The following is a 25,638-nucleotide window of genomic DNA, read 5'->3' as shown; positions in this document are numbered from 1 at the left end:
GAATAATTAAATTTGATCGGTTAGGCTTAAATCTATTAAATGTGATCCATTCAATTACTCAAATTTAATATAAACTTGTAATAGGATTTTAAAATATACAATTGGTATTAATCATAAGTTAGAAAAATAAAGTCATGGGATTTAGTACATGCATATATAATGGTTAGAAACAAAATTACCAATTGTTAATTTAATATACCAAAAAAAGGTGGAAAACAAGAAAAAAACAAAAGATCTGACATGAAGTGGTCAACTATAACCACAAATTGCAGAAACCAAATCTGCGATCAATCACGTTACATGTATAAAAATAAAATAAAATTAATAATAAATTCATCCTATTTCACGTATAGCTTTGCTAAAATATAGGCTATTATTAATATAACACCAGAAAATAAAATTAGTTAGAGTTAAACACTTAACATCCTATGTAGAAAAAGCCAACTTCCAATGTTTGGACTTTTACCGAATAAATGAGTTCCAATGCCATTGTTTCATATATTGTAACATTTTTTGTTATATCTAAAAAGTGTTATCATTGATAATATAAAACCATTCTCGTAATCTATAAAAAAATATTGGATATTTATTTAATTGTTGCCCATGCTTATTCCTCTCCACTTTTCACACGTGATTGATAGGTCATTCATGTCCACTATTGCAAAAGTACAGTTGTCATTCAAGTGCACTATTTTAATAGTAAGTGGTCAATCGCTAGCATTATTTAAACAGTAAATGGTCAATTGTCTCTACTGTTTAATTGAATTGTCTTTTTCTCTCAGTCAAAGGTACTATTATCTACTATTGTCCATGTCATGTTCTATAAAGTTCACTCCTCCCCAATCATCAAAATTAGTATATTTGATAAATAATTAACTTATTTTATGCTGTCAAACAAGGAATAGCATAATATTACAAAAATAGATAAATTAATATCAATGCATTTTTTTTCAATAATCTCACACCTTCTTTAATTAGTTTTCCTATAATACTATTCACAGCATTCTCATAATTTTAAATAAAAATCGATCCACCAACTAGTAATCATGCAAAATGAAAGATAATTCTTGAACTCCCCCCACGTGCAATATTGCAATAGTCTATGGTCATTCAGTTCCACTATTTATATGAAAATTTATTTCTTATCTATTAACAAAGACTATCATTCCCAAGATTTTGTACTATTATTATGATATTATATGTTTGTCTTGATATTTGTGTTTGTCCTCATCTATGATAAATATAAGTAACATTCTATACTATTTAAGTTGTACAATGGTGTCATCCTCGCATGCACGTAAATTTATTTGTCCTCTTCTATCTCATGAAGATCAATTTAATTATATACTATTTAACTTGTGCAGTGGTTGCATTCTCACCATAAAAAGTACTTACACGTTGTAGTACTTACCCATGTGAGTTGTGAATTGTCAAAATCACCCATGTAATAACAAGTTAAAAAATAATTACCTATGAGTCATTTCCGTGAAGTTCAAACAAGAAGTAAAATAATTTATTTTTTTGCAATGTTGTTGGGAAGAAGTTGGAAACGAGTGAAAAATTACACATAATTTATGGTCCACGTTTATAATATTGTAAAAAAATACAAATTTTAGTAAATCATTTTAACAGTAAATAGATTTTCAAACTTGATTTCGAAAACAATAAAACATAATATTAATATATTTATTTTGCAAAAGCCATGAAATCATCCTGTCTTCGTGATTGTTTTTTCATGACTTGTTTAATTTTTTTTTAACAGGACACATTGATTGCTAATCTAGGGTAATATTTTAATATAAATATGACATAACAAACATTTAAGAGAGAACAAAGATTACATTAGAGAGAAAACATTGCTTAACAAATGACAATAATATTCTAAAGAAAGAGAAGGAATTGAAAAACATATTCTGAAATATGTAGTTCATTTCTCAAACAACGAAAAAAAATATATTAATAAATATTACTAGATGAGCCACTAAAGTTGGCTGATTAGTTGGTTTAGGGTGATAATATCTCCCCCCATATCATCCACCAACCTCTCTAGAGAATATACACGATCTTTTAACAAGTCAAAAACACATTGCATCTCGTTGAGTTGGCCATTAAGTTGATTGACCGCAACTTCAATTTCTTCGTGCTTCAATTGCAGTTGATCATAAGAAAACTCCACTTCTTGCGCGGCCCCACAAACACATCTTTCAGCATCAGCATACCCATGGCAATGGGGAACATCGGGGCAGTTCTGGTTGCATTGGTTGTTGGTGTCCATAGATGAACGTTAGGAAGTAACTACCAAAAGAATTAATAAGAATGGTTGAATGTTTAGATGGATGATTATGGTTGAAAAGTAAATGTAGGACTTTTGTATTTATAGGCAAAGTCCTTACCATGCTCCCAACCACTCCCCATGGTCTTGTCAAGTCATGACATATAATAATAAGATTAAACCTCATGCACACACGGCAATTAAATGTAGTCTAGGGATGTGTTCGGAGCATATAGGGAGGAGATACTTCAACATTAATATGAATTGAACTTTTCAAGATTTTGGGATGATTAGTTTTGTATGTAAAGTAATAAATATATATTTGGCACTGGAATGATTACTTAAAATCGAAAAACAATGTACTTAAAATGGTAGAGGCGCTCACCATAGCACATAATAGAAAAAGTTCACACTTAAAATACCAAAAGTCTACAAACCACATAAATTAAAAACTAAAAATATCGTAAAGAACATAATCATAGTATGATATATATATCTCCCCTTTGCCATCACTTTCGTAGAACGTTGTTCAGAGTGTTCACGCTGCGCCCAAGTCTCTGTTGTTTTAACTCTTGTTTCGATATAGCACTCTTCAAATCTGTCATTTTCTTTTCTGCCGCTGCATATTTTGCCATTATTTGTCAGGAAACATGCTCAATCTGTTCATGAAGAGTGGACTGAAGAACCATATTTCCATACAATCTTGTGCAAGCATCACAATGAGTACTGACCATCGGGTGCATATACTCGTCCCTACCACTTCGCTAATTCGTTCCATCGGTCGAAGCTGCGCTTGACTCTCCCACGATTTCCTTTTCGTTGCGCCTGTTCATATCCTATCAATTCAGAGTTTTCTCTAGTAATAGGTTATTCTAAGAAGTTTGTGCTTTATACTTGAGTTGTGTTGAGGCAACTATTATTGCTTCTTATATCGTAATTTGAAAAAATAAAATATTCCATCTAAATTATTTTGATATATTTTAATAATTTTGAAAAGTTGTCATAAATGCAGAGAGAAATTAGGTGTCATAAAAAAACTACATCCACCGTTGTCATAATCACACATTTATGTTGAGTAGTTGAGTATTGAAGTTGCAAAATTTGACCAAATTGGAAATCGTGAAATTGGGATGGATGATAACTAAAAGAAAAAAGTAATATTGACTTTCCATCTCCAACCATTCCACCAAAAGTTAACTGAAATAACTTATCTTTATTATTATATTATTTATTTAATACTATTTAATATTATGTGAAGTATTATTAAATGTAACTAAAATCATCACAATTTTTATGAGCAATTAAATAATTTAATAAAATTAAAACTATTAATTAATGAACATGACATAAGTACTGTAGATTATTAAAATTGGATATGTCCCTGTTATCCCCATTTCCTGTCGTGGGCCCAGGACGATGGTCCAGGCCCATGGTCTGGGCGATTGGATATGGGCCCAACCCAGGCCCGCTTAGTACGGGAGTAACCAAGGACGATGGCCCAAGTGTGGTTCCGGACCCGGATGGTGTCCAGGAAGATGATCCATGACAGTCGCCCGGGAGACGTATGGCCAGTTGGGGATACGGTCGCGGTATACGCAAAACAATCCCGGAGCCTGGTAACCGGTCCGGGCTTATGGTAAACGAATAGGGACAAAGGTAAACGAACCCGGGTCATGTCCTCCAGGTTGGCAGGAAAAGGCATCCATGACCTTGAAGCCGCCCCACGACTCGGGGGGTTGTCCCACTTTTCACCTGCGGAAAAGGCCACCTCGGGATTGCACGCCACTAGTTCAGACCTGCGCTACTAGTACACTGACTGGCTTTCTCCCCTGAATCTGCCTCGTAACTCGGAGTGCCCAGACCAAAAGCACCATTTTGTCGGGCGAAATATAGTCCATGGGCCGCCCCATTGGGCCTTAATGATTCTTCGACCTATGTATTTTTATCCTTTGTATTGGGCTTCCGCCAGAGAAGCCAAGAGTATCCACGCCTTTGATGGGCTCGGGTCATGCCCGGCCCAGACCCAGTGTTCCTATGAGCCTATAAATTCAGGCGATAGAGCACTGGGGAAAGGATCTCTCTTTGACTTGTATACAGTTACTCTGTCAAAACATGGAGAAAAACTCCATTGTAAGAGACTTTCCAAGCTCTAATACAACTGACTCGTGGAATAAGGCTCATTAACGCCCCAACCACGTAAAAATCATGTTTTTGTCTTATAAATACCATTCTAATAAGAAGCGGGCCCACAAACATATTTAATACACTTAAATAAGCATAAACAATCATATCATAATATAATTCATGTAATTATGCATATAATCATAAACATGCACATAATATCCGTTTATGCCCCCCTGAAACACTACTGAAGGCACTAATCCTGATTAGAAAATTTGGGATGTTACAAAAGGCCTACTAATTTGGAAATCACATCAAGCTGTACTCACATTTTGCAAATTCCAAGCAAATTTCTCACAATTTTAAAGATTTTGACTGTGTCTAGTATTACTTATAGTACTAACATCTCCAATATCTCATTTACTCACTCAACATCCCTTGTAATGAAGAGAACAATAGCATTTATAGTCACTATTTGCAACCTCCGAGCTAACAACCTACGTCCACTTAGTGTTATTATTAATGTTGAATCTCAATGCTGTGATCAAAGAACTAGGGTTCTTGAGTTTCAAAATCCTTAGGAGAATTACAACAAAATGGTGGATAATCACACTTACGCTCTTTCTATCATTACTTAAAAAAAAGGTTCAGGAGTCCCTTCCTTGAGCCCTCTCATTCATATTTATAGGCTGAAGGGGGTTACCTGAACCATTCAGCCTTAATTATCCTTAATATCAGCGTATGAAGGCAACAAAGAGGAAATAATAAATGCAGTTATTAAAAGATTACATGTCTTTAAAGGAAATAAACCAAAGTATGCGACCAAGCTGGTCGCATCTAATCGCGAGATCTGATGAAGCAAGAAGGAGCTGGTGTATAGTCGAACAACACCTTTTCACTTTGATGCTGCCCCGTGCCAACCTCGTGTGAGAAATTCTTGCCATGTCATCATAAGCCATTTTTGAGTAAACACCCACTTCGTTACTCAGGAGCCCTAATAATGAGGAAAACACATCAATTGTACCCAAAAATTGCAACCTCCAACCTAATCTGTTTGTAACCATTAATTAATTAGGTGAATAGGTATAATATTTGGAACATTTGACTATGGATAGTGCCACTAATAGTGCTTGTTCCATGCATTTTTCGCCCTACTACCTGTACGCCCTAAATATCCACGGGTTATTAGCGAGCTGGAAAAGTGCATAACCCTATCATCCACGTGGAAGCCACCTACCCGGAGCTGCTGTTACGAGTCTCTACCTCTTTAGCTCGAGGTAGCCAAAATTTTAGTAAGAATACTCAAAGGCATCGGGTCAGCAGTGTGGACACCACGAGCTAGGACTACATCAAGCTCGAGGTACGACCTGGAGCTGACACCTCCGACCCTTTATAAAGTCAACCACGCAATGTAAACGTGCGCATATCAGACATCACATGTCTACTCCATTCCTGAATTCTCGGACACGCAGCATAAACGTGCGTGTTCAGGCACCCCACGACTGGTTTGGGCCATGCGGCCCATTATCCCCCTTACATATTGATTAAGTTAAAAAAGAAGAAGAACAGTGATTTGTATAGAATCAGCTCAAAAACAGAGTGAGCTCATACTTTTCATTAAATAATCAGTGTGTACAAAGGAGGGAAAACCTAGGGCCATTTCAGGGCCAACACGTGTACAATTAAAAGAATATTACAGCAATCAAATAACAGAATTCTGTTAGAAAAGGTACAGCCAAATATTCCTTGGGATTGCATCATTTAGCCAACACATTCCTCCATGTCAGCAGGTGTATTTCTCTCCATGTCAGCTGCTGCATCATCAATTTCTTTCACACCACCCCTCAAACGAAATGGTGATGAAATTACATTGAGTTTGCTGATTAGAAATTGAAAACGAGATGGTGACAGCCCCTTAGTCAAAAAATCAGCTATTTGATCATGTGAGGGAACATATCTGATTTCCAAAGCTTTTTGCAGAACCTTATCCCTTACGAAGTTCACATCAAGTTCTATGTGCTTTTTCCTAGCGTGATAGACAGGATTCAATGCTAGTGCACTTGCACTCATGTTTTCACACCATATTATGGGTGTAGCCGTTAGTTTGAACTTCATTTCAGCAAGCAAACCTTCTAGCCAGGACAGTTCAGCAGCGAGTTGGGCTAAAGCTCTATATTCTGACTCTGTGCTTGAGCGAGCCACAACTGTCTGCTTCTTCGAGGACCAGGAAATTAGAGAGTCTCCTAAGAATACACAGTAGCCAGCTACTGATTTCCTATCATCTGGACAGTAGGCCCAATCTGCGTCAGAGAAGCCGATTAAGTTGAGTGTGTCACATGGAGCAATATGGATTCCATGATGCATAGTGCCCTTCAAGTATCTAAGTATCCGTTTTGCAGCATTCCAATGCACCACTTTCGGACTTTTAAGAAATTGGCTCAGCTTATTAACCGCAAAGGAGATGTCTGGTCGAGTATGGCTGAGATATTGAAGAGCTCCTATAATGCTCCTGTAGATGGTAGGCTGAGTTAATGGTTCTCCATCATTGATTGATAGTGGCTTACCAGCAACCATTGGGGTGGCACAAGGTTTCACATGAGTCATCTTTGCCTTCTGTAGGAGTTCTGCAATATATTTTCCTTGTGATAAATGAAATCCAGTATCATCTCGGGACACCTCTACTCCTAAGAAGTAGTGTAAGGGACCAAGGTCTTTCAAAGAGAATGTGTTGTTCAATTTGTTGATGAAAGTATGCAACTCGAACTTGTTATTTCCTGTTACAATTATATCATCAACGTAAACCAGCACCATAATAACAAATTTGGATTCCTGGAGCATGAAAAATGATGAATCAGCCCTGGAATTTACAAATTTCCATTTCTGAAGTGTAATTAGCAGCTGGTCATACCAGGCCCTAAGGGCTTGTTTCAAGCCATAAATTGACTTGTGGAGTTTACATACATAGTTCTCTTTCCCTGGTTCCTCAAATCCTTGAGGTTGTGTCATATACACATCTTCTTCCAATGTTCCATTTAAAAAGGCATTGTTAATATCAATTTGTCTGACTTCCCAATCATAGGCAGCGGCTATAGTGAGAACTACCCTAACAGTGACTGCCTTAACCACAGGGCTAAAGGTCTCACCAAAGTCGATGCCAGGTTGTTGATGGAAGCCCTTCGCAACTAGATGAGCTTTAAAGCGCTGAAAACTACCATCCGCATTCAGCTTTTTCTTAAAAACCCACTTGCAACCTACAACATTGTACGAATCATGAGGAGGAACAACTCTGTAGGTTCTATTTTGTTTGAGAGCAACAATCTCATCTCCCATGGCTGAATTCCACCCCTCGTGTTGAAGGGCCTCGGCAACCGAAGCAGGTTCATTGTCAAACAGGGAGATTTTGGCATGACCAAGGTAAAGTTTAGGTTTAAAAATCCCTGCTTTGGAGCGGGTAATCATAGGATGAGTGACTCGTGGCGCTGTGGGAGATGTACCTGTGACAGCAGTGGGTGAAGAGGATATAGAAGAGGTTTGGCCAGCTGCTATGTCATCAGGAAAAAGGGTAACAGGAGAACCAGCAGCTAAATCATCAGCATGAGATAAAGAAGGACTTACAGTACTGTGGAGAGGAACAGGAAGAGGATGCGGCTAGAACACTTGCAGAACCTGAGGAAGTTGGCACAACTGGAGGTGTGTACACTGGTAGATGAAGCCAAGAATGAGGAATATCAAGAGTCACTGTTGGTTCAGGTTGAGAAGTATTTAGAAAACCAGTGTGGAAGGGAAACTTAAGCTCATTAAATATAACATGCCTAGAAAAATAGATTCTCCCATGAGGACTCAAACACTTATAGCCCTTGTGCACTTCACTATACCCTAGATTAACACACTTGATGGAATGGAATTGGAACTTATGACTTTGATAGGGCCTAAGACACGGGAAGCATGCTGAACCAAAGACCTTAAGGAATTGATAGTCAGGTGGCCAAGAGTAAAGTACCTCAAAGGGAGATTTGTGAGACAAAATAGGAGTTGGGAGTCTATTAATAAGGTAGACATCAGTGTGAAAGGCTTCTGACCAGTATTTAAGGGGCATTTTGGCTTGAGCTAATAGGGTGAGTCCCATTTCGACAATGTGTCGATGCTTCCTTTCGGCTCTCCCGTTTTGTTCCGAGGTATGTGGACAAGGGTGATTAAACAAGATTCCATTTTCAGTAACAAGTTGAGTAAATGCCTGATATTCTCCACCCCAATCTGTCCTAAGTTGTTTGATTTTCTGTTCAAATTGATTCTCAACAAGTGCCTTAAATTGAATAAAGGCTGCCAATGCATCTGATTTCTGTTTGAGGGGAAACAGCCAGGTATAACAGCTATGGTCATCAATAAAATGTATGTAGTACCTAAAATTAATGTGAGAGGCAACAGGGGCAGGTCCCCACAAGTCCGTGTGGATTAAATCAAGTACTTTGGCAGCTCTATTATGAGAATTTTTAAAGGGCAAAGCACGAGATTTTCTGAATTGGCAAGCATCACAAAAGGATTGTTTCTCATTGATATTGTGTTTTACATTTTACATTCTCAATACTTGATTTAAAACTAAGCTAGAGGGATGACCTAGGCGTCTATGCCAGGTATCCTTTAGGGAAACACTAGAATGACAATTTGATTGAACATCACTAAACACAGCTGAATAAACACTAGCAGAACATGATTTAGGCAGCAGTAAGGAAGTTGATGAAGAGCTGAGTTGATAGAGGCCTTCCTTAAGTGTTCCTTCCAGCACCACTCTCCCTGTTTGAAGGTCCTTCACACAACAAAAATCAGGGAAAAACTCAATTGAGACATGGTTATCATGGGTTAACTTGGAAACACTAATAAGGTTTTTGGTAATGGTTGAAACATGAAGTAAATCATTTAATAATAATGTATCAGTATCTGAGATATGTAGGGATCCAGTACCAATGGAATTAATCGGAAGTTGGCTACCATCACCAATAACAATTTGTTCCTTACCACCATAATCTGTTTCGTTCCCAAGTTTATCGCCATCTGCTGTCAGGTGATTTGTCGCACCACTATCTGTGTACCAACTCTCATCATTGAGCATCTGAGGAGTGGCAATGAGGGCAGCAAGATGTTGTTGTTTTTCCTTGTTCTGACTCGATTCAATTTGAGATGGCTGGCCCATATACGATTCATCATATCTGTTATAACACACAGATGCAGCATGCCCGTATTTGCCACAAACCTGGCATGTTGGTTTAGATCCAAAACCACGGCCAGATCTACCTCCTCGTCCCTGATAGCCTCTTCCTCTTGGTGAATTAGTCTGTGAACCAGATCCACGACCTCCAGGATTATAGTGACCTCCTTATGATCGATGTGAACTTGGACTGTAAGGCTTTTGGGCAAGATTGGCAGAGAGTGAACCAGAAGGGTTAAGCAGCTTGTTGGTATTGTTGACATTGTGTAGTCGATCCAGCTTGCTATCAAAGCTGAGTAAAGAGCTTTGAAGTTCCTGCCAAGAAAGTTGAGGACGAGATTCAAGTAAACAGACGATAGATAGATATTCGATGTCCAGACCTGAAAGAACGTTTGCATTCAAGTGTCTTTCGGGATATGGTTCTCCTTCCAAAGCAAGAGAATCGGCCCAGATGCGTTTTTTCTTAAGATAATATGTCGTTGAAGTTGCTCCTTTCCTTGTAGTCTGTATCTTCGTCCTTAAATCATCCATGTTTGCACGAGAATGAGCGCCGTAGAGTTCTTCGAGAGCTGTCCAAAGTTGAGCAGCCGAGAGACATTCCATTACTTCAGAGGCAATACCCTCTGTCATTGAGCCATATAACCAGCCCATTAAAAGCTGGTCATGAACAATCCATGACTCATATTCAGGATTGATAACCTAATCTGTAAACTCCACCCCTTCTTCAGTTGTTTTCTCAATAGTGAGAAATTGTGGAGGACAAACTCTGAGTCCCTTAAGATACCCATCAAGATGGTGGCCTCAAATGATGGTAGAGACCATTGTTCTCCATAGTGGAAAATTATTTCTGTCAAGCTTTAGTGAAAATGGCTGACTCAATGTGTTACTGAAAGGAGTCACCATGAGTGGAGCTGTAGCGTTTTGCTGAGAACTCATGCTTCCCTGAGCATCGCTGATATTTCCAGGACCGGTCTTCTCCGGTTGGTTTGCAGGAGTCTGACTCTCACCGGTGGACATGGCAAACGGCCAAAGGGCGGCTCTGATACCAAGTAAAAAAAGAAGAAGAACAGTGATTTGTATAGAATCAACTCAAAAACAGAGTGAGCTCATACTTTTCATTAAATAGTCAGTGTGTACAAAGGAGGGAAAACCTAGGGCCATTTCAGGGCCAACACGTGTACAATTAAAAGAATATTACAGCAATCAAATAATAGAATTCTGTTAGAAAAGGTACAACCAAATATTCCTTGGGATTGCATCATTTAGCCAACACATTCCTCCATGTCAGCAGGTGTATTTCTCTCCATGTTAGTTGCTGCATCATCAATTTCTATCACAGATTAGACCACACTTCATTGTCAAGTTTTAGGAATTAATCATGAATGTCACAGAAGTGACATGATGGGTAAGAAGGTCACGGGATGGCCCCCTTTGCCAACACTCAGGTGTCCTCTCCCTATAAATATGGAGACCCTGGGCATTGCAAAGGGTTGGCTTCTAATTTGTAAATAAATACCCTGTAGGGAATATCAGAGATATATCAATAATATTGACTGGTATACTAGAGGGTTTTTAACCTTCAAACCACCTAAAAAAAGAGTAAACGAGTCACAACCTCCCTTTGAGATTATTCACATATTACGGTTCATCATTTAGCACTAATCCGTCTCTTTATTCATATAATTATCTGTTGCTAAAGAACTGCATCAACACTACCCATGTCAGCATCCGATATACTTCCCGAGAAGTTCTCGAGGGGGAACTACCTAGTTGACAGGTTATCGACTTACAATCTTCCAAACCTCTGAGGAAAGGCCTCGGAACCCTCCGTGAATTTATGAAGCGTAGCTCCTAGGGGGCTCTGAGTTTGGGTCAGAGAAGAAACGTTTACGGTGACTCTTCAAAGAGCCCTATAAGTCCCCATAACGACCTCACGAGATTCTCAGAGATTCGATGGACCACATTTCTAAGAAATGGTCTTAGGCACCTTTTCCGCTAGGATTTTGGGACCACCTACATTTTAGGGTAGGAAACCGCTCTGATAGGCCAATGGCGAAGCGACACGTGTGAAAAAAATAAATCTATTACTAATTAGTTTGATTAAAAAAAATTACAATTTTAAAGCTACTAAATTTAAAAAAAAAGAAAATAATATTATTACAAATTATTAATAAATTTAAAATTAACTATTCTGAATTAAAAAATGGATAAATTAAACTTTTTAAAAATAACATCACTCATATATTTGATATGTAAAACAAAAAATAAGTTTGATAATTAAAAAATATTTAACTAATTATAAAAATAATTACTAATAACTAATTAATTACAAGAATAATTATTAAGATCAAGTTAAAGTTGTAAAGATATAAAAGTGTCAATAAGTATAAAAACAATTAGTATAAGAAATCATAGATAATAATTATCTCTTCTTGTTCTTTAATTTTTTTTAGTATACTAAATATGAGTTTGAATAATAAATGCACTAATTGTGTTTTTTGATGTTTATTAAAGTGGTATGTCGTAATTTTTTTTAAAAAAAAGTAAACATATGAAAAAATTAATAATATAAAAAAAAAAATGTGTAGGAATTTTGGGTTCAATATCAGCTAAATGCATAGATAGGATTTATTGGTCTGTCAAAAATATGATACAATGTCCATAACATACGATCACCCATTCTTAATTTATATTCTATATGGACAACATGTGGAGCATAACAACATCCTAGAATAAGGATAATAAATAGTCAATATACCAAGCTCACACTTACACACTCGTTAAGCTAAATTCTTATATAAAAAAAAAAGAGTAAAACTGCTTTTACTTGTCCCCACATGCAAAAGGAAATGCTACACAATTATAATTTTTAGATTTAGTCCAATTATTATATTTTGTTTGTATATAAGTGACGAGACAACTCACTAAAAATCCATGAACATGTGAAATTACTATAAGATGAATGAAATGAATAGTACTTAAGCTTGCAGTGTAGAAGAATGTAAAGTGCACGGTCCCCATGTTGTATGATAACTATTCACTAAATCAACCACTTTGTACAGATATCCAACCCATAACATCATATTTTCATATGTGGTGTTACATAAAAAAGGTAAAATTATCATATTTTAAAATGTTATTCTAACATTATTACCATTCTAAATTGCTTTTCTTTTTAATTTTCTCAGTTTATGTTTTAAATATTTGATTAGTTACTATTTGTTTTTTGGAAGTAATCTTAATTAAAGTATAATTATATTATAACGTGTATATTATATATGAATAAACATCACAAGTTGTATATGAATAAATATACAAATTTTTTTTTTGGGAATTGGTTGGAATGTGTTCGTATTTATTAATAGGTTTTTGTTGGAATGCACATAATGAATCAGAGCACGTGGAGCCCTTTTTATTCTTTCTTTTACAACTCTAAAACATTTCTTTTTCTTTATAATAACTCCAATGTTGTAGCTAGAAGGGTTGCCATAGTCATTTGTAGGTGCCAAGTAAAAAAAATGGGTCCCAAAATCAGATTATTGCCAAGAGAGAGTGCCAAAAGTTGGCAACGTTGCCCAACTTGTTTTTTATTTTAATAAAAATATTTTTGATTATGTGGATGAAAGAGAATACAAAAGTATTAATATTTTAATTTTTTTGGCAACATGGGAGAGTGCTAGCATTGTAAATGCTCTTGTCAAATGTCTTTGCACTGTTGAAGTTGTGCATTAAACTTCACTTGTGACTTGTCTTGTCAAATGTTACATCAATCCATTTCACAGGTGGAGTCACCTCACACGCATGGCCACAATACTTTTTACACATAGAAGTGCTACTCAATTTTTTTCAAATAATTTTACAGACACATGCTTACACCTTGACAAGTGGTTTTGTTTGTTACTCAACTAATATATAAGTAAGTATTATAATACTTAATTTATAAAAATAGTGTCATTTACTTTATTTATATATACCCAGTCATCTGTTTTTTTTTTTAAAAAAAGAATTACCTATAATTGAAATAATTGTAGAAGTATGAACACGAAATTTTTTTTCTTTAATTATTATGTTTGTATTTAATTTTTTTAATCTCATTCATATGTGCATGCACATATTTATATCAATTATGGGCAAGTCCTTTTAAAAAAATAATAAGTAACTCACTTCGTAACTAATAGTATATATCATTGGAAAAAAATATTAGGAAAAAAAACCCTCATAATAGCACTTCTCTTTTACATGTGTTTCTTAAAACAAACTTACCACCCACGTCACAAGCATGGCCTAAATCTATGGATGCATCAACTCATTTCACAGCCTAGGTCCCACGTCACAAGCATGGCATGCATAGTTGTGGATTAGACTATTTTAACTAGTTTTGCTAACCCTCCACAAACAAGTGCGAAAAACTCTCCATCAAATTTTGTTATGTACAAAAAGCTCAAGTGAAAAGGATTCAATCAATGAACATGAAAATGAAGAGAGCTCAACAAGCCACCAAGGCAAACGGTAGTCATATTGGAACTGGTAATAATGCTGATCAAAATTACACTGACACTGTGGTTGTTGACTCCAACACGGCCATTGGTGAGTTCGATAATCCAGTGTGCAAATGCGGGAAACCGGCAGCTTTGAAAGTTTGTTGGAGTCCAGTAAATCCTGGAAGAAGATTGTTTGGATGCACGAACTATGTATGTAATAAGGTCAACTTCTTTTCTTGATTTCTCATATAAGAATGATCACATTTCTTCTTGTACGTATTATAATGAGTTGTTCTACTAATCCATAGCTCAACACTTCACCATATCCATGTTGCGGGTTTCTTAGATGGAAAGATCCACCGATGTGCCCAAGGTCAAAAGAAATTATACCTGCTATGCTGGAGAAAATTGAAAGGTTGGAAACTGACAAACAACAACACAGTAAAGACTGATAAGATATTTCTACTATTCTTAATCTTGAGCTTCAGTTCTATCTTCATAATGTTTGTGTTTGTTGTAACTAATGAATTCTCCACAACGAAATAGAATTATGATTACTTGATATGTTCCAAATTTAGTATAATGAATGTTTTAATATCTATAATTTACATGGAACTCTATGATAAATTTCTGGTGATAGTACTTTGATGTGTCGAAATTTTGTTGGTTTTCAATGAGTCACATGTAAATTATGGCATATATTGGGGTAAAGTGTAGGATCCAAATGTATATGAAAATTTTAATTGACTCTCTACAAAGGCATAATTTCAAACATTATTCCATAGGGGTTGCCTAAATGAAAATTAATTTTAAATCATTGAGTTTTATTCATTTGTTCACCTTCTAATTATATTATTACATGGTTTCATTTTTTTTAACCTACAATAATTAAAATTTAATTTTCCCATAAATAAGACAAAAAAGTTGGTTTGGTAAAATTTAATAAAAACTCAGTGTGCTTGTTATATACTAAAATCGGCTATTAAGAGCTACATAGTAATATAGAAAACCACTCTGCTTAAAAAATCGGGTGCTGTCTTGTCACATTGAGATTGGTCGAATTTTCAAGTATGATATTATCCTATCTTCCAAATATTTCGATGGAAAACTAGATCTGTCGAGAATGGTCGAAATATGAAACAAATATTATGCAATCTGCCACAAATTTCGGCGAGTCTAGATCATTGGAGATTGGGCGAAATTGTAAATTGCACAATTCGCAACAATTTCATACTTTTTGAAAAGTGGAATTAAATACTCAGACGACATTCTTTGTTATGTTCATTTTACCAGTGTAGAAAAGATTGTAATATTATATACCTGGCAGTGGTAATAAATTATAGTCACTACTACAAAATACCATTTACGAGACACTTTTTTAGGAGACACACATAAATGCAAGTCCTTAAAAATATTTATCGAGTTTTTAGGACACTCATTGAAAGTCCTAAAAAAAACACATTTTAGGACTCGTAATGAGTGTCCTAAAAAAATAAGCGAGTCCTAACAAAATCTGGGCTAAAAAATTAGTGTTTTATTTAACCATTTTAAGGACTTACTTTGGGAGTCATTAATAGTCTTTAAGGACTCGCTACCTGGGCTGAAAAAATTGTAAAAAAAAATAATGAAAAGTATAAGTTTAAAAATAAACTAAATTATGGGCGGGGGCCAATTATGTAAATATATATTTATAAAAATTATATAATTATTAAAAAACTTTAAAACTAGATTTTTTGTGTTTTTAAATTTTTTTATATTATTAACTTTTGTATTTATAATAATTTTTATATCAAAATTTAAATTTATGCTAGCCATAAAATCAGTTAATTAAAAAAGGGTAAGAGACACAATTGTTTTCGAATTGGGGCTGTGTTTTTAATTGAAAATTCGAATTGGGGCTTTTTAGTTTCAATCCCATAACTATGTTTTTTGCAAGCGAGAAATACCAAATTGTTGGGGGCGAAACTAATTTTCATTTGGCTCCTATATGACTAAAGTGTGAAAAACTGGTGGTAACAAAAAGAAGAAACAAAAAACTGGTGGTCTCAACGACAATTCACCCTTCCGCCTCTAATCCTCCATCCTTTTTGCCTCTCTGCTTTTCTTCATCCCTCCTTTTATCTATTCTCATCAGTGGTCATGGCAGACCCAGATCTCCAGCGGTCCAAGCATCATGTACAGTTCATGCTTGTCATCTTCGTCGCCACGAGCATCACGTACGGTTCATGCTTCAGATCAAGTTGATTCACCAGTGGGTTCTCTCCTGCTAAGGTTCTTTCTCCGTCTCTTGTTTTATTCCCTTTAATTGTCTATCTCTCACTGGTTTAGATTTTGTTTGGATGTTTAGTTGGAACTTGGTCTTCCATTTGAATATTATTAACCAATGCTTTGTTATTTTATTTTATTGATTTTGGTTTTCGGGATTTAACTCGACTTGGGTCTCACCATGGGTTTTGTTTAAATATGATCTATGCATTGGTTTTAGATGGCCTCGCCATTACCATTATTGCTTACAGGACTAGTATATAGGCTTTCCTTGAGTTATTTTTTCTTTTTCTTTCTTTCTTAATTTGAGGTTTTGTTGCTAAACACGATTATATATCCGGTAGATTAGTGTTAGAGTTCCAGTTCTTTTTCTCTTTAGTTCCATAGCTTTATTTATTGTGGAGTTGTCGTCCTTAATTGAATTTTTTTTTTATGGAAAGACATTTGAGGAAGCAATTTCTAAGTTAGAAGAATCGTGGAAGGAAAGCACCCTAGCCTCATCATACAACCCCTAAGGGACAACCTCATCCTTTGGATTTCTGATGTGCAGGTCAGCAGCTCAATTTCTATTTAATATTATGGTTTCTCATTCTACAAAACTTTTGACTATTAGGATCTTTTGTCTACTTTAGTTTCCTTGCCAATTTGATGATTATTTGAGTATTTTAAATTGAAAGGTGAATATGGTCAAATCTCATTTGAGGAAATTCATATACTGTAGTCTTTTTGGATTAATTTATGGGGCTAATATAAGTAGTTGAAGCTGAATTTTTTTAATCAATTTTGCCAAAATTTAGTTTGTTGTTTTGCTCTCTTGTTTGTTAAAAAGAGATGAAATTGACTAACTATTGAATCAAGTTGACATGTTTTATGAAATGAAAAATTTGACAAAATTTATATCTCTACAGAGTTTGGAACTTTTATTTTGTTTCATCTATTTTCTGCATATTGTGAACAAGAGCTGAGGGAATGGGGATGGGATCTCCATGTGGTCTATATTTGTGATGCATAATATTCATTACATATTATTTAATATTTTTGTTGTGAAAGTTTAGTATGTAACTCGTGTGGAAATTTTTAATTAATAATTATACTATTGCATATTTTTTTTTAAAAACTAAATCCATTTAATGTAAAATGCTTATTGTATACCAAGTTAAAATAACAAATTTTGAAATATAAATTGTATACTAAATAAATACAAATTAATTTTTTTATATTGCAATAATTATATTTCAGCCCCTCCCATTTCAAAAAATGATTTGTCAATTATTTTGGTGAAATAAAATTTATCCAAATTCAATTTTAGGATTTTCAAAAAATTAAACACGTACGCTTGTATATTTTAAAAAACTTAAATATATGATTGGTTGTCTAGTTTAAAAAACTTATTCCTAACACTAATTTCAATTTTTCACTAAAAGGCTGAAACCAATTTTTTCACATTGTCCCTATTCACTACTTATCTTATCCCAAACATAGGAGGATTGTCATAATTAGTTTGTATACAAAGTGTTTGATATAGTTCCTCACTTAGCTGTGTTAGTTGTGTCCTTACAACGTGTTTGATATAACACCTGAAAGACTTTTTACAATGTTAACAATTTAGGAGCTAGCTAACAAGTTATATCCTTTCCCCTTTATGAATTTAAAGTGTTAAGAATATCTTTTTGATGAGCTTTTAACACCTTTTAAATAATTGTCTGATCAACAACAAGTTAGGGAGGTCTTTGAGTAAGCCATTTGAAGGTAATACCTAAGTGATTTTGACTATTAAGATTTTCATATTAATATTTTGTTCATTGTAAAAGATGTTGGTTGGAGTTTCGCTAATGATTGTTTGTTCAACTTATTAACCAATGGAACATTCTAATAAGATAGGGACCCTATAAAAGAATTAATGCCACACAATACCATTCTTACAACATAACATATCAAAAAATTTATTGATGAATTCAAGGGCATTGTCAGTTCTAAAAATTTTTGGTTTTTTATTATATTGATTTTCAACTTCAGTTTTCCACGATTTAATTTTTTTTACACATTCATCTTTTGTTTTCATTAGATAAACTCAAACATATCTACTAAATTCATCACTATTGATAAGAAATAGTAATTACCTGAGTGAGTTCCAATACAGCTTGATCCCCATAAGTCAGCATGTATATACCCAAATGGTCTATTTCAGTTGTGTGTTGCAGCCATGAATTTCAATCTATGATGCTTTCCCATGATACATGCTTGACAGAAAGGTAATTAACCTATTTTGAGATCTCCCACGATTTAGCATCCTCATTGTTGCATCGAACTGCTTCACACCAACCTTTCCAATGCCTTCTTACTTCATTAATTTTCTTCTCTTTATTTAGCTCCAATTGTTTTCATTTAATTGCTCCAAGCACATCTTCAAGACTGATTTCACATCTTCACATGTAGTTGGTACTGATCAAAGTAGAATCACTGCTTCGGTTTGTTAAAAGAATCTAAATTTTCATGTAAAGATAAATATGGAACCATCTTAAAACCATACAATATCTCTAACAGATTAAGTTTGTTAGTTAATGTAGGCTAGGCATAAATTTCTTCAAGTTTCTTCCATATATGTTTTGCGGTGTTCAACCCTAGAACTTTCCTTGTCACATTATTGGATAGATACATTTTCTGATTGATATGGTTGTTGGTTATTTCACAGATGTCAGACCTCATAATTCCCGTGGAGGACCAGTTTCCGGGCTGGATGTAACGACCCAACTATTCTAGACTTTGGACCATTAATTACTACTATACTAATCTTAAGAAAACATACATATGAAATAACCATAACTTTATTTAAAAACTGTAAAGTAAAGGTTAAATACATAAAAATTCATTTAGGATATGGGATCCCATTGTTTTGAAAACAAAACATAACTTAAATAAATTGGTTACAAAATTAAGTGCGAAAAAATAATACATAGAAATCATAACTAAAAGACATAAAAAATTCATCCTCGAATTGAACGCGCAATCCACCGATTTCATCCTGCCTCAATACACATCCTCAAGCTGCCAAGAATCTTTCCGCCGCCATAACTATTTTCCTGCACATATAAACATAAAGGAATGAGCCTAATGCCCAGCAAGGAAAAACTACTAACCACATAAACATACACATAAAATCATATCATAACATATGCTAAAAACATATCATAACATACATTATATAAGACTATACTAATAATGGCCATTATGACATGTGATAAACCATCTACGTCCCCTGTCTAATATTTGAGGTAGGTTATATCACATGTAGTGTATGATAACCCATCTACGTCCCCTGTCTAATATTTGAGGTAGGGTAAATCATAACATAACATATAAAAACATAAACTTATCATAACATATTAAACATAACATAACATAACATAAAAACATAACATATCATACAAACATACAAGATCTAGCCTATTTTCCTTACCAAAATACCGGGATGATGAGAACAAGGTCAGGATTTTGGAACACTCCTAAAAACCATTAATAGAGATGTGAGTTTTCTAAAAGAAAGAGATGAAGAGGAATGAACTAAACCATCGAGAAGATACTTACCAACAAGAAATCTCAAGTTCGAAGAACTTAGATGCCTAACCAAGAATAGAGAAGATTGGGTTAGGAATTGAGTAAAGAAAAACTATAAGAACTAATGAAACAATACAGAAAAGGAACTAAGAATAGGAATACCTTTGAAATTTCTATGACCGAACTACACCTCGAAACTGAAATACACTCTATGAACCTTACTTCCCAAGTGTCTAATAAGCTTAGAATGACAAAGCTTATAACCCCAACCCAAGTGTCTATCACTCTATAGTCTCACTAGCACCTAGAAGGCTTTGATCAATGCTTGAAGAATGAATGAAAAGGCTTGGTGCTAGGTCCTATTTATAGAGTTCTAGAAATAAAAATCTTCTAATTATAATCCAAATTTAAATTTAAATTTAAAATAGAATTCTAAGGAATAAAAATTTTCTAATTATAATCCAAATTTAAATTTAAATTTAAAATAGAATTCTAAGGAATAAAATTCTTCTAATTATAATCCAAATTTAAATTTAAATTTAAAATAGAATCCTAACTTCTAACTTTCTAAATCCCGTAACTCTAAACTAACATACAGTAAAATCTACATAACTGGAGTTGTAGGACTCTGATTTATAATATCTTTATACTGTTAGAAATATAATTAAATTATATACAACTTATTAGAAATACTATTTTTCGAAATTCATAACATAACTAGGTCAAAAATAGGTTGGAAGTTACAATACCCTAAAGTTACGAAGAAAAAAAATCTATTTAATTATCTAAATAACAACCTAATCCACAAATAAATAAAATTGTGAGTCTAAATATCTAAATATCTAAATAAATATCATGCTCCTAACAGATTCTGGTGAAGACTAAGTCTTATATTTCCCTTATTAAAATAATGACTCCTTAATAATCATGCATATGACAAGTGTCATAATCCTATTGGCTCTGTCTAAACCATAGGTTATAATAATCATCATATTAATAACCAGCAATATTAATCAAACCTTATGTTATAATTAATATTCTTAAACTATAGGTTAAACTTATAAAATCCATAACTATTGCTAGGAGTTTCCAACTAAATCCCGGCTTGAACCAAAATCCACAGTAATAAACATACTATAACTACTACTAGCTATTACTATTACTACTATTATCTAACTAGCTAAGTAAAGTTCTTGGACTCTACACTGGATCACCTACCGAGGAACGCCGGCGCTGTAGAAGTTGAAAGACAAGTTTAATGAACATAATCTTCTTGAGAGGGCTAACAAGTCAGTATTTAAGCAGTTCTTCATAGCGCCACAATTCAAATTTTCAGGGACACTCATACATGGGCTGCTTATGAGAAAGATACCCTCAAACAAGGTGCATGAGGTACAATTCTGTATCAGTTGTGAGCGGCTCTGGTTTGGAACAATGGAGTTTGCAATGATCACTGGGTTGTCTTTCGAAGCACCAGACAGTAAGAAATATGAGAAGCTTACTTTGAAAAGTGGAAGATTAGTGGAGCTGTACTTCGAAGGTGCTAACAGAATTTTGTCAAGCAAGTTGGAGGAGGTCTTTAAGGCTTGCAAAGATGTAGAAGACACCTAGAAACTCGGACTATGTTTTCTAGTTGACAGCGTCCTATATGGAAATGAGCTTGTCACCGCAATCGAAAAGGACTTGTTGCTAGTTGTTAAAGATCTTGATTTTTGCTATAACTACCCTTGGGGCCATAAATCGTTTGAAAAGACTTTAGGTTCATATCGCAAGGACATGAGAAAACAAAGAGCTAAGTATTTGGAGAAGGTTGTGGAAAGTACAATGAATCGAAGCAATGTAAAGGCCATCAAATTCATGCTCAGTACACATTATACGGATTTGCTCCAGCAATTCAGTATTGGGCTTATGAGGCAATACGCGAGGTAGGATTGGAATGTGCAACGTTTACTAGCAAGGATATTCCAAGAATGGTGCGATGGAAAAGCGTGAAGATTTTCACTGCCGTAGATGTGGCCAACATGCTGAACAAAGATAAGGTAAGGGTTCTATTGCGGTCTTTCCACTTTCTAAGACTAATTATTTTTTTAATTAAAATTCCAGTAATTGTAGTCTTTTTGTGCTTGTTCCACATTTAGTACCACTGTTGTTCTACTTTGAAGCCTACACTGGAGGAGAGACCACAGTTGGCGAAGGTAACAGGAGACCAGCACATGGACACCTCCCACCTACGTAAGCTCGGGGGAATAGATCACTGTGTGGGTCGAACACTCACGGAACATGAGATAATGGAGGATGCTTGGCTTGATCGCATTGCTGGGGATGATGAAATGATGGAGGATGATTTCACACAACAAAACCAGGAATCTCGAACATACTTTCATGGCTTATCGGAAATGGTGAAAGACTTGGCCGAGGTTAAGGCAATGCGATTGGACTTAAAGGCTCAAGTTACCAACATATTAAGTGGACAGAGGGATATGCAGAATCGCCAAAAAGAGACAATGGATAAGCTCGACAATCTACTTTTATTGGTGCGACAGTCTGTTGGGGCGCAATCAGATAGGGAAGATAGCTTGCCTGACAGTATTCTTGGACCATATCAAGGTGATGATGCAGCGACAAATAGTGAGACTCGTGCCAAAAGCCATGCTGAACACGATGATGATGATGATGTCCCTAATGTTAATTTTGGAAGGCCATCACAGCGACGAAGGAATAATTAAGACACACATGTTCCATCTAGTGAAATACTGAAATCATGTTCGAACTAATAATTTTCCATATTAACGTTTGAGTTCTCTCCTTAAATTCATATCTTATTGGAAAATAAACTTTCAAATTTCTAAAACAATCACCCCCTCACAATTTGCGTGTGGTTTGGATGAAAAAAAATTAGATTTCTAAATTTAAATATCAATTCAACAGAGAAATACAAATTGCTAATAAATTCGACTGCCATCTAGATCCATCTAGATTACCCAAAAGTAAAAAAGAAATGTCAAATAACTTCCAATTTTGAAGATAATTTTTTTTTTCATTAATTGTTCTAATCAAATGATTACCGTATAATTTATTTATTATATTTTCACCAAATACAAATTGAATGGTGTAGTTTAGGGCCACAATTGTGGTGGCTTTTCCTACTAAATTTAAATCTATACACAATAGTTTGAATAGAAAAAAATTATTGGATATATAGTAAGTTTGAATATTAAATGGAATTATACTTTTTTTAGACAAGTTAACTTAGTACTTAATTATTACACATTAACTCAGTATACAAACATATCTACTTCGTACTAGCCAAATTTAGAGGTTACGATCTACAATGTCGATTGTAGACAAATGTATCTGGACCTAATAAATCAAAATGCCTATTAAAAAATTGAAACTAGTTCTCCTTTACAATTCCTCAACCCTTTCTAACTTGATTTAATACATCCGGGAGAAAAAAAAGTGGGCATGGCTAATACCAAAAAACATAGATGGTTTGATTAACTATTCCTCATAATTAATTCTCTTCAGTCTACCACTAGTCCTTGTTGGTACTGGACGTGTGGGAATGGAGTTCTTCGACTTCAGCTTCTTCGTTGAAATCTAGGGTTCGAATGGGTCTTCACAGGGCTACCTACGGGTAGAGGAGTCCGTTGCATGTAGTATTTTTCCTTGTCAACGAAAACAACCACCCTCACCTCGTTTCGATCATGTGTTACAAGCCAACATGCTATCTTCAGTCGCTCATCCACTGGAGCAAACTGCAAGGACACATTGATTAAAATGGTTAATTTCAGTGTTAACACACAGGTAGACGAATAATTAATTTTAACAACTACATACCGGAGACATGGATTCCTCCCGTTTGAAGAAGGACTCCATAAACTTCATGACATATACTCCACAATCATGCCCATTGTCCTGCTGGGGTGTACCGCTCTTTATTGAAACCTTGAAGTTGGAGAACTGGAAGTCATTTTGTTTATGTTGCTTTATCTCGGACTTGAAAAGGTGATCAAGAGTACTTAGCTGACATGCAAAATGTTTAGTAGTCATGAAAAATTAAAAAACAAAACTTTTAGAAGGAATAACAATGGCAAGGGTGTTTGGGCATATTCTCACCATCAAGGGCGTCCCAAATATCAGCACACCTATTGATTATATTCATCGCGACTAGGAACCAATGATTGAAAATCTCAGTGACGAACACGGGTACTAGCATCTAAGAATACATCAAAATTAGATGATAGTTAGGCATTCATTAGATTATCACCATTTCAGCAGAGGGGATATTGTTAACTTTAACAAATACATTTTATGAAAGGATTATGCTTAATACAAACCAGTTCACATAAGGAAAACTGCCCAAAGTGGAAATCAGCCCATTGTTGGCTTACGGCGTAATCTTCCACTGGCCTCCCTTTCCCCAAGTATGCCTCCTATTATATTCACGACGTTTGTCAAATTGCGTCATACAGCACAAAATAGTAAACATAAAAAGTGGGTTGAATTTCCAGTTATGGACTTTAGGTGAATTACCGATATTTGAGTGGGCATATACCAAATGGAAGTCGTTTGAGGAACCTCTTGTCGCTGCCTTTCCTCGTGTGTCAACACCCGGGAAAAGCAAGTAATGATCTAAAATCAAGAAACCACAATGTAAATATTAACGATCAAAGTAATCACGTCGTAAATATAAAATCCACATGCAGTAACGACTTACATCACCAGAAATGTCTCTTTCGGGAGTCAAGGTCCACATGGAGCTCCTGAACAGTTCCATCTTCCCAAACTTCACCAGAGTGTAGCTGAAATGAAGGAGACAGAAAAAATAAAGGCACATTATTAATACACCGCTGGAAGGTATTTAAATTTTATTTAATCAACTGAAATGGTATAACACTTAATTGCACGATTCCATACCTCCACTCCAAGTATGGGCTGAACATCCATTTCGCAAGCTTCATCACCTCAAGTAGGACTGGCACATCTAGGTGAAAAGAGCCCACCACCTTTCCCCCCGAACTAGAGAAAACTTCAATGGCTTTCTCATCATAAGGACCTGTTTGCGCTAGTAATTTTTGTTTTGGGGACTTTGATTTTGTGGGGCTACTATCCCCGTCAAACTTGATTTGCATAAGATCATGCACTACCCTCTCAGCCGCAGGTTCGGTGTTCTCTGTATAACTTTTTTTCTCACTAAATCCCTTCTTCTCTTTTTTATAAACTCAAAATTCTTTCGTCTTTTTCCAACACTCTCCACCTCGCACTCCATTGTCGACTCTGAATCTTTAACCGCAGCAGCCCTAATGATATCCTCAATGGTCTCTTTTTTAGTACGTTCTTCAACCAGGCTGGTTGTAATGGATAAAGCTATTTCACTCAACTTTTGGTCTAAATGCTTCTGCATTGCATCCAAACCCACTTGGACTTTCGCAGATGTATCTTGTGGTAAAGTGAGTATGATTTTTCTCACTTTTGTCAACTCACTCATGAATGTGTCAAAGTCTTGCTTTAGAGCGCCCACATCCTGCCTTACACCATCTACAACCTGCCTTAGACTGTCAACATACTGCTTTGTCCCGTCATCAGCTACAGCAACAGGGGGGACTTAGAGGTACCAACAACTACGGTCCTGACCCCCTTAGCAAGCAGAATCTGCAAAAATAAAACATAAAGAAAAGGATCTTCAACAATAACTACATAATTTTTTGGCATTATCAAGAATAGCACATTAAACAAAC

General features: G+C 35.2%; 1 protein-coding gene across 1 annotated transcript; it reads right to left on the bottom strand.

The window, feature by feature from the left end:
• Nucleotides 1-23,478: 23,478 nt before the first annotated feature.
• On the bottom strand, nucleotides 23,479-25,032 carry LOC133791589 (uncharacterized). The gene is made up of 6 exons (XM_062229513.1): nucleotides 24,818-25,032; nucleotides 24,618-24,702; nucleotides 24,434-24,532; nucleotides 24,238-24,333; nucleotides 23,738-23,923; nucleotides 23,479-23,655 (listed from the first exon to the last, which is right to left on the bottom strand). Exons 1-6 carry the CDS (start codon nucleotides 25,030-25,032, stop codon nucleotides 23,479-23,481), a joined length of 858 nt encoding a protein of 285 aa, XP_062085497.1.
• Between the last annotated feature and the right edge of the window lie 606 nt (nucleotides 25,033-25,638).

The sequence above is a fragment of the Humulus lupulus genome, chromosome 7 (assembly GCF_963169125.1).
Source record: "Humulus lupulus chromosome 7, drHumLupu1.1, whole genome shotgun sequence".
NCBI classification, from domain to species: Eukaryota; Viridiplantae; Streptophyta; class Magnoliopsida; order Rosales; family Cannabaceae; genus Humulus; species Humulus lupulus.
This window is presented reverse-complemented; position numbering and strand designations above follow the sequence as displayed.